At 52.1% G+C, this 10,391-nt stretch overlaps 1 protein-coding gene across 3 annotated transcripts; it reads left to right on the forward strand.

Annotated features, from left to right (window-relative positions):
- Positions 1–4,370: 4,370 nt before the first annotated feature.
- Positions 4,371–9,178, forward strand: ZNF32 (zinc finger protein 32). 3 transcript variants are annotated; one of them, XM_008250062.4, is made up of 3 exons: positions 4,371–4,465; positions 6,941–7,080; positions 8,246–9,178. In XM_008250062.4, the coding sequence occupies exons 2-3, from the start codon at positions 7,011–7,013 to the stop codon at positions 8,992–8,994; spliced, it is 819 nt and encodes a 272-aa protein (XP_008248284.2). In that variant the 5' UTR covers positions 4,371–4,465; positions 6,941–7,010; the 3' UTR covers positions 8,995–9,178. The 3 variants fall into 3 exon arrangements, with proteins under 3 accessions (XP_008248284.2, XP_069914240.1, XP_051692868.2); XM_070058139.1 differs by having other exon boundaries at positions 4,427–4,465; positions 6,941–7,084; XM_051836908.2 differs by lacking the exon at positions 4,371–4,465 and having other exon boundaries at positions 6,944–7,080; positions 8,214–9,178.
- The last annotated feature ends 1,213 nt before the right edge of the window (positions 9,179–10,391 follow it).

Here is a 10,391-nt window from a genome sequence, read left to right on the forward strand (position 1 = left end):
ATAAAAGTAATTTAAGTTTCGCTTGGGAAAGAAAATGAACACAAAAAAAGAAAGAGAGGTAGCAGAGCATTTGCATGTCACCACGGTTAGTTTGCAATTTCGCGTCATCACAACCAACAGACTATATTTTCTTCTTTTAAATGAGGAACTGCTACAGATTGGAAGAGCTTAAGGGAGCACAACAACCCCATGTGATGTGAGAGCCTAGATTTTTCCAGGAACAGAAGATGAACACGAGGGAACAAAATGAGTAAAATTCAAGTCAGATCAGTAGTTTACTATTAAGTACTCCTGTTACCAGTCTAAACAGAAAAATAGAGCTTCTCAAAAAAACAACAATATTTTTTTGGGAAGCATGGGGATCGGTGATGGGAAAACACATGCAGATGACCTGTGGTTGTATTGTCAAAGACAGATTGAGAAAAGGGAAAGTCTAAGGCAAATATGAGGGGGATTATACCAGATTTTTTGCGACGATGAACAGTTAGCCACAATGATGGACAATCACTGTGACACTAGTCTGACATTGAACAGAGTTGCTGGGCGGATTTGTACTTTCGGTATCAGGCAGTGGCTTCTGGGTAACATGGTTCTTGGCAGAGACTTTGCTGAGAGTTACTATCTGGTGATCACATGTAAGAATGAGGTGCTGTGGTATAGTGGGTAAAGCCGCCACCTGCAGTGCCAGCATCCCATATGGGCAGCGGTTCAAGTCCCAACTGCTCCACTTCCAATCCAGCTCTCTGCTATGGCCTGGGAAAGCAGTAGAAGATGGCCCAAGTCCTTGGGTCCCTGCACCCATGTGGGAGACCCAGAAGAAGTTCCTGGTTTTGGATCAGCTCAGCTGCAGCCATTGATGGCCAATTGGGAAGTGAACCAGTGGAGAGAAGATCTCTCTCTCTCTCTCTCTCTCTCTCTCTCTCTCTGCCTCTCCTTCCTTCTCTGTGTAACTCTTTCAAATAAATAAATAAATCTTAAAAAAAAAAAGAGGTTGAAAAAGGGCACAGCTAAATAAATAGTAAGGATAAAAATCTATCCAGAGCCCTGAACAAGTATCTTTTTTTTTTTTAAGATTTATTTATTTATTTGAAAGTCAGACTTACACTCAGAGAGAGGAGAGGCAGAGAGAGAGAAGTCTTCCACCCACTGGTTCACTCCCCAATTAGCCGCAATGGCCAGAGCTGCACCGATCCGAGGTCAGGAGCCAGGAGCTTCTTCCAGGTCTCCCAGACGGGTGCAGGGGCCCATGGACTTGGGCCATCCTCCACTGCTTTCCCAGGTGCATTAGCAGGGAGCTGGATCGGAAGTGGAGCAGCTGGGTCTCAAACCGGCGCCCATAAGGGATGCAGGCGTTGCAGGCAGGGGCTTTACCCGCTACGCCACAGCGCCGGCCCTGAACAAGTACCTTTTTTTTTTTTTTTTTTAATTTTTTTTTTTTAATTTTATTTTTGACAGGCAGAGTGGACAGTGAGAGAGAGAGACAGAGAGAGAAAGGTCTTCTTTTGCCGTTGGTTCACCCTCCAATGGCCGCCGCTGCAGCCGGCGCACCACGCTGATCCGATGGCAGGAGCCAGGATCCAGGTGCTTTTCCTGGTCTCCCATGGGGTGCAGGGCCCAAGCACCTGGGCCATCCTCCACTGCACTCCCTGGCCACAGCAGAGAGCTGGCCTGGAAGAGGGGCAACCGGGACAGAATCCGGCGCCCGGACCGGGACTAGAACCCGGTGTGCCGGCGCTGCTAGGCGGAGGATTAGCCTAGTGAGCCACGGCGCCGGCTCTGAACAAGTACCTTTCATCAATGATGAAAGATTCTGATCTGAGTTCTTGTGGGACTTGGGCACTTCACTTGAGCTAGTGAAGCCCAGATTCTTAGTGTACTGAATTTTACAAATCAAGTTACATATAAAATATGCATTCTCTCAAGGGGACAAGGCCGGCTGCAAAGGAAAGACACGGCTTGCCCGAGGAGAGGCCAAGATGGCTCCTGACCCTGAGGAATCCAGAGCCACTCGGTGGGCCTCACCAGAGGTCAGCAAGTTTCCCAGAGATCCCTCGATCCTGGTAGGTCCAGCTCCTCCAGCCCCGCCCCTCAGGAGCCTGCGAGAGAGCGCACTTTCCCGGAGCTCTGGCCTCCATGGTACAGGGAGTGGAGGAGAGTCTGGAAGGGGCTGAAGACGGGTTATTGCAGTGAAAGTCCAGAAACCAGTGTCAGCGGATGAGCAACCAGGTTTGCATTTCAGTGATTTTTTTTTTTTTTATTTTTTGACAGGCAGAGTGGACAGTGAGAGAGAGAGACAGAGAGAAAGGTCTTCCTTTGCCGTTGGTTCACCCTCCAATGGCCGCTGCGGCCAGCACGCTGCACCATGGGGTGCAGGGCCCAAGCACTTGGGCCATCCTCCACTGCACTCCCTGGCCACAGCAGAGAGCTGGCCTGGAAGAGGGGCAACCGGGACAGAATCCGGCGCCCCGACCGGGACTAGAACCCGGTGTGCCGGCGCCGCAAGGCGGAGGATCAGCCTAGTGAGCCGCGGCGCCGGCCCTAGGTTTGCACTTCAGAGACTGAGCAAGCGCAGAGCGGAGGCGCCGTGGAAATGCGCGGATGAAGTCTTCCCGGAGGCTGCAGGCTGCAGGCTCATGCTCCCCGCCCTAGACCCACACGCTGAGCTCAGCGCCACGGCAGCCCCCGAGGCTCCTGGAACATTCTGGGGCAGCCGCTGCCTCCCAAGGAACCGAGTGTCCTTTCCCAGTCGTGAATTCAGCGTCAGAAACCGGGACGTGACAGCTTGCATCCCGTGATTAGGATCCAGTTGTCTGGTCTTTGTTCCTCGGGACCATAATCCTACCAAGCCGCATAGCTGCTTTTCGGGTTGTTACTACATTTCAGCAGACTGCTAAGCGGGAGACTGTCTCCCTCTACGCACAGCCAAAACCATCCGCTTCCCCCATCTCCCCGGCAAGCTCCCCCATTCAGTAGTTAGGGGAGAAATTATCTTTGTTTCTCTTGGCAATTTTTTAAGAACTGAATACTGAATCCGAATATTTTGCCTTAATTTTGTGTGTGTGAGAGACAGAGAGTTGGGAAAGTTCGCCAAATTTCTATCGAAATGTCGCATTCTAATTGATTTATTTGGTGTTTTAAATAGGATAGCTGCTAATATTTCCCCCAGCTTGTCATGTGTTAACTTCATCAACTCGTGCTTTGGCCACACAGAAGTGCTGGGTTTTAATCCTTTATTGTCTCTGCCTTTGTTACCATGGTTAGGAAGGCCTCTCCCGTGCCAAGATTGTAAAACTATTAATCCGTATGTTCTGGGCCTTCCATGGAGCTGGGTTTCGTGTCTTATACTTAATCTATCTGGAGGCTGTCTTGGCATGGGACTTGGGTAAACATTTAATTTTCCCCCAGATCATTAGCTTTCTGTCAGGACACCGTTTATGGAACTCTCCGTTCTTCCCCTAACGTTCTGGAATGGCTGAGAAGTGAGGGAAGAGTTCTTGGGCGATTATTCACATCCACACTGCTGACAAGAACCCCTTCGGGGCTGGCGCTATGGTGTAGCGGGTAAATCCCCAGCCTGCAGCGCCGGCATCCCATACGGGCGCCGGTTCGAGTCCCGGCTGCTCCTCTTCCGATCCAGCTCTCTGCTGTGGCCTGGGAAAGCAGTAGAAGATGGCCCAAGTGCTTGGGTCCCTGCACCCACGTGGGAGACCCAGAGGAAGCTCCTGGTTCCTGATCAGCGCAGCTCCAGCCGTTGCAGCCATCTGGGGAGTGAACCAGCGGATGGAAGACCTCTCTCTCTGTCTCTACCTCTCTCTGTAACTCTTTCAAATAAATAAATCTAAATAATAATAATTCCTTCGGCCCCACCCGGCACCCTGGGACCAGGCCCCACCCAGGATCTGGGCAAAGACTCCCCAGTTCTATGCAGGGAGAGCTGGGTCTCACCGGGCTCTCCTCGACCCCAACCCTCATCACTTTCTCCCCCGGCTTTCCGTTCAGTGGACCCATTTTCCTGAGGCTCCTTAAAGCGACGTCCTAAGATCTGTATGAGAAATGTGCCTCCGATCGCCTTTCCCACCGTCCTGATGACCACAGCTGGTCTGGACGGGACTGTCCTGGGGTGACCTCAAAGGCAGGTAAGACTACCAGCCAGGAGAGGCGTAGAGCCGTCTAAGCCCCCGAGGCCTCATCAACTGACTTCTCCTCTGGACTCCGTTTTTCTCCACGAGAACCCTCGGGCCCGGGCGTCGTGGCTCCGTGGCCAGCCACACGCCGCTATGGTTGTAGGGCTGCAGGCCCCGCAGCCTCCAGAAGAACTACATTTCCCACAGTGCCCCGGGCGGCGGGACGGCGGGGCGGCAGGCGGGCCCGCGCGGGGGCTCCTGGGAGCTGTGGTCCGCCGCTCGCGCCGGCGCGCTGCGGCTAGGCGCCGGCCTTTGTCCGTCTGCGGGCGCGCGCCGCTGCGGTGAGTGAGGCCGCGGGCGGGTCACTGCGCCGGGCGAGGCGGCGCCGCGTCCCTGAGCGGGCCTGTGGGCCTGGGCCCCGAGGGGAGAGGTCGGCGGCCAGCCAGCGGAGAGCTCTCTGGGCCGAAGCGCGGGCCTGGAGACCAGGCCTCGGGGCGGGGCGGGCCGGGGGCCCGCGCGGGGAGGGGGCGGGGGTTCGCTGCTCCCTGGGGATGGGGGAGGGGCGCTCTAGCAGGTGCATCCCGGGGTCAGCCGCGGGGGTCTCAGAAGCGGGTCTGGAGCCGGCAGAGCTATTAACCCTTCAGTAAGCGAGGACAGGGATGTTGTAGCTACCTGCCCAAGGTCTGGGCAGACTCAGGGAGCCAGGGCAAAAATCCCAGTCTCTAAGGACCCGATTCTGAGCTTTTTCCAAGAATATAAAAAGGCGTTCTACTAGGCAAGCCAGTATTTTCTTTTATCCGCTCGGTATCTTCAAAATCTTCAGGAAGGTGACTGCTCAGAGCTGTGAACTAGGGACAAAACTGTGGCAGTTGCCCCTTATTCTGGAAGGTTCCTGAGTTATGTTTTCGGGGAGCTCCCTGCAGTGGAAGAGACAGAGCCCTCGATTTTATTTCTACCCACTTAAACTTTCTGGACTCCCGAGGGACAGGCTGCAGGAACTATGCACTTTTGCATTAATTGTGCATTTGTTTTTTGTTTTAAGATTTTATTTATTTGAGAGGTAGAGTTAGAGAGGCAGAGAGAGAGAGGTCTTCTATCCAATGGTTCACTCCCCAAATGGCTGCAATAGTCAGAGCTGAGCTGATCCAAAGCCAGGAGCCAGGAGCCTCCTCTGGGTCTCCCACGTGGATGTGGGGGCCCGATGTGGGGGCCCAGGCACTTGGGCCATCTTCTACTGCTTTCCCAGGCCACAGCATAGAGCTGGCTTGGAAGAGGAGCAGCTGGGACTAGAACCGGCGCCCACGTGGGATGCCAGCGCCACAGGAGGAGGATTAACCTACTGCACCATGGAGCTGGCCCTGTGCATTTAGTAAACAGTGACGCGTTGAGCTTCCCAGTGCTTCCCAGTCGCCCTGAAAGGAGACTGCCTTTGTGGCTTGTGTTCAGAGTTGTGAATGCTTCTCCTGCTTGTCTCAACCTGTAGCCGAATGTGTGGTTGTCAGGAAGGTGCAGGTGCACAGGTGACCGAAACAGAAGTGTAGCATCCTGCTGTGAGCTCATTAAATCAGGACCCAGCATATTGATAGCTACGGAAACAACTGTATAAACAAAGTGTACGACTTCAGTATTGTAAGTAAGGATTGTCCGTGGGGGGAACAAAAGTAAGAATGTGGAGCACACACACAGGAGAGTCCTAGGACCTGGAAGAGTAATTCAGTCTGCATTCTCTCCAGCTGTTAACAGTGAAGTAGGGGGCCGGCGCTGTGTCGCAGCGGGTTAACGCCCTGGCCTGAAGCGCCGGCATCCCATATGGGCGCTGGTTCTAGTCCCAGCTGCTCCACTTCCTATCCAGCTCTCTGCTGTGGCCTGGGAAAGCAGCAGAGGAAGGCCCAAGTCCTTGGGCCCCTGCACCCACATGGGAGACCTGGAAGAAGCTTTTGGCTCCTGACTTTGGATCAGTGCAGCTCCGGCAGTTGCAGCCATCTGGGGAGTGAACCAGCGGATGGAAGACCTCTCTCTCTGTCTCTCTCTCTCTCTCTGTCTGCCTCTCCTCTCTCTGTGTAACTCTTTCAAATAAAATAAAAATCTTTAAAAAAAAAAAAGTGATGTAGACTGGAGAATTGTCTAGTGTTAAAGCACAGGCTTTTAAAGATTTATTTATTTATTAGGCAGAGAGAGAGAGACAACTTCCACCTCTTGGTTCACTCCCCCATGGCCACAACAGCCATCCAGGAGCCAGGAGCCTCCTCTGGGTCTCCCATGCAGGTGCAGAGGCCCGGCGCCCACGTGGGATGCCAGCGCCACAGGTGGAGGATTAACCTACTGCACCACAGAGCTGGCCCTGTGCATTTAGTAAACAGTGATGCCTCTAACCTAAGAGGAGTAGGAGAGCAGAGCTGGACCTGTCTCCATTATGGAACCCGTCATGGAGGATGAAGTGTTCCTGTGAATCTGAATCATTCAGATACGGAAGGTCAGATGGTTAGGCAGCAAGTGAAAGATCCCGATCATGTACCCGAAGTACAAGCAGGAGTGACCATGAACTTGCGGTTGGCAGGAAGAAGTGTTTGTGTGCTTTCTTCCTCGCCACCTCCTGTTTCCAGCTGGACTCAGGTGTCAGTGGTCTGGTGCCTTTGGGCCCGATCTGCAGGGGACGAGGGTGACTGCCGTTGCGTCGGGCAGCTACATCCGGGCTTCCTGTGTTTCCTCACACCCCAACCCCGAGCGCCTGTTGACTCCATCCTTCTCACTTACCGTTTCTCCTGCCCTTGCCTGTGTGTTTTTGTGGTGGTGTTTTTGTTCTGCCCCCTCCTCAGGTGGTCAAGAACAGCCCATGGAAGACTCCTATGAAGAAGTGGCAGTTAAGGTCCTAGGGCAGGAGTGGACATGTTTGGATTTCCGACAGCTACGCTGCTGGACTGTCATGGAAGATATGCCCAGAACGTAGCGTTTTTCAGTGAGTGAGTTGGTTGATCCCTGGGCCGTCCGGGGGGGGGGGGGGGGGGGGGGGACGGGAAAATCTGCAGGCTGTAATTAAAATATGAATCAAACAGGCTTGATACAGAGATATTCCTGAGATAGTCTTGGGATAAAGGAGCACCTTTAAATCTTGGCTCTGTCCCTGCATAAGGACAAGGCGGGACCCACGTGTAAAGTGTGCGAGGTCACGGTCAGTACCTGCATAGGAAGTGTCTGAGAACACCTTCTCATCCCATCATCATGTAAAAGACTGAAATGAGCCAGGAGCTTCTTCTGGGTCTCCCACGTGGGTGCAGGGGCCCAAGCACTTGGGCCATACTCTGCTGTTTTCCCAGGCCACAGCAGAGAGCTGGATCGGAAGTGGAGCAGCTGGGACTTGAACCAGCGCCCACATGGGATGCCGCACTGCAGGCTGGGGCTTTAACCCACTGTGGCACAGCGCCGGCCCCATAGCATTGATTTTAAAGGGATAAATTCCTTGCATCTGATTTTATAATTACACAAATTGCTTACCTTCCCCAAGCTCCCAGCTCTTGGTAAAATGGGATAGTAACCGCTATCTGGTAAGGTTGGAGGGATTAGAAATCAGAGAGAAAAGGTCCCAGGGATTCTGCCCCGTATTTTCTGAGGCAGTGGAGCTTACTCCGTCGTCAGAGCAGGATGGACGTCTCCTGAAGCCGACGCGGCTCAAGACTCCAGACCCCTCACTCGAACTGGTCTCCCCGAGCCCTGTGCCTTATTTCGCGCTTTTTCAGCAAGGAGTGCCTCTAAGTTTTAGAGCTTTGGGCCCTGCACAACGTGGAGCCACCTGTTTGAGAGCCAGATTTGAGTCTAGGACTCCATATGATCCTGTATGGTTTTCCTGATGTTCTGGGCCTGCTTTCTTACCTCTAGAGATAATAATAGAGGCAAGAGTATCTGAAAAGCTTCGCTGAATTCAGGTGGGAGGGGTGCACGGTTGGAGCAGGCCTGGGTTTGCGCCCCAGCTGTGTGACCTTGGATAACCTCCCCGCGCGCTCCTTTACATCTGGAACCAGCTCAGAGGATCGTGTTCAGGATCGTGGCACACGATACAGACTTGGGGTTTTGTTTTCCTTTTTCCCTTCTCAGCACCTTACGTGACTTCCCTCTCGTTTCACCAGATGTGATGACAGAAGCCCACAAATATGATCACGCCGAGGCCACGGGATCCTCCAGCTGGGATTTCCAGAGTTCTTTCAGAAGAGAAAAGCTGGAACAGAAATCGCCAGACTCCAAGACGCTACAGGAAGAGTCCCCTGGAGTAAGACAGAAGGTTTACGAGTGCCAGGAATGTGGAAAATCCTTCCGGCAGAAAGGCAGCCTCACGTTACACGAGAGAATCCACACTGGCCAGAAGCCATTTGAGTGCACCCACTGTGGGAAAAGCTTCAGGGCCAAAGGTAATCTTGTCACGCACCAGCGAATACACACCGGCGAGAAGCCCTATCAGTGCAAAGAGTGTGGGAAAAGCTTCAGCCAGCGAGGGAGCCTGGCTGTGCACGAGAGACTCCACACCGGCCAGAAGCCGTACGAGTGCGCCATCTGTCAGAGAAGCTTCAGGAATCAAAGCAACCTGGCTGTCCACAGGCGAGTGCACAGTGGCGAGAAGCCCTACAGGTGTGACCAGTGCGGAAAGGCCTTCAGTCAGAAGGGCAGCTTGATTGTCCACATCAGAGTCCACACGGGCCTGAAGCCATACGCCTGCACCCAGTGCAGGAAGAGTTTCCACACCAGGGGCAATTGCATCCTGCATGGCAAAATCCACACGGGAGAGACGCCTTATCTTTGTGGCCAGTGTGGGAAAAGCTTTACCCAGAGAGGGAGTTTGGCTGTGCACCAGCGGAGCTGCTCACAGAGGCTCACCCTCTGACTGCCTTCCGCAGAGGCCGTTCTCTTTCTGAATGAAGGGTACAGATCCTCTGCCGCCCAACAGCTTCTCCAGCTACATGGGAGAAGTGGAGAATCTCAGAAAGACCACCACTGGGTGCAGCAAACTGACTTTTTCCTCTCCCCCAGATGAGTATAAGAAATAAATGTCTTGTTTATTATCAGTATCACAGTCTTCATAATTTGTCAGTTTATTTTGGCCTGGTTCCCCTCACTCATCTAACATACTAGAGAGTGCTGTGTGTGTAGCAAGTATTTTTCATTTTTAGTCGATACCATCAGCCTCTGAAAAAATGAAATCAGCCCCTTGTCAATCCCAAGGTTCTTTTCTGTGTTGTATATTCCAGTTAATTTCATCTTGCACTCCAGAACCCATGGGTAAATCTGTTGAATGTAATAATTTTCATATTAAGCATCTCATTACCTGAATGACAGCCCTAATAACCTAATAACCACTCGTGGCCACAGAGGCCCTAGGTTTGGCGTTTGTGCTCTGAGATTTACTTCAGCGCTTCATTCCTAATGGGGGTGGAGATAATTTGCTTAATAACCAAAGAGCAGACGACTGCTATCGGCAGTTTCTAAGAGTCGTGAGCCTACTATGCCCTCTGTTCAGGGGACTCCTGCTCCCTGAGACGTGACCTTCACCCCTGCTGGGCGACAGCAGCCATATCTCAGAGTTGGGGTCATCTGGAGAGGACAGAATTGCGCTTGGTTCCGAGCCTAGATTTGTGGTTTAGAGTCAGTAATGAAGTTCCACTCCAAGAACTATCCTCTGTCCTGGACAGGGATAAATGTGGGAGCATAACCCATTCCTTTTTTTTTTTTTTTTTTTTTTTTTCCCCAAAGCTGTAGCAGGGCTGGGGAACTTTATTTCTGCCAGGGGCCATTTGGGTATTGGCAGCATCACTCGTGGGCCATGTAAAATACCAACTTAAAACTTAGCCTGCTTACATGGACTGAACTTGAGTTGTCCTGCAGCTGCCAGGCATCCCCCACCCCTGCTAGAGGATGAGATTTGAAGGAGGTGGGGAGCAGAGGTTGGCTTTGAGGGAAAGTTTCCATTTTCTTACCAGAACCATCTCTAATTGTTCATGCCGAGCGTTTATGTAATAAAAATGAAGCATGTAGGTGTGTGGTTTCTTAAAAAGGTATCATTCCATTCTTTCCAGTAAGAGCCTATAAACTGGTACCAAAAGGCCTCATGAGAGCAAATCTTTGTCATCTAGAGAGAGAAAGGATTGTCAAAGATCTTTGAGCACCAAAACATTTCGGAAATAAGTTTGAATCATAAGAAAACATTCAGAGATGTACATAAGAATGTTCTTGTCACCTCCATTCATAATAGCCACACACTGCAAATAAATTGCCAAAAATAAG

The sequence above is a fragment of the Oryctolagus cuniculus genome, chromosome 15 (assembly GCF_964237555.1).
Source record: "Oryctolagus cuniculus chromosome 15, mOryCun1.1, whole genome shotgun sequence".
In the NCBI taxonomy this organism is placed as follows: Eukaryota; Metazoa; Chordata; class Mammalia; order Lagomorpha; family Leporidae; genus Oryctolagus; species Oryctolagus cuniculus.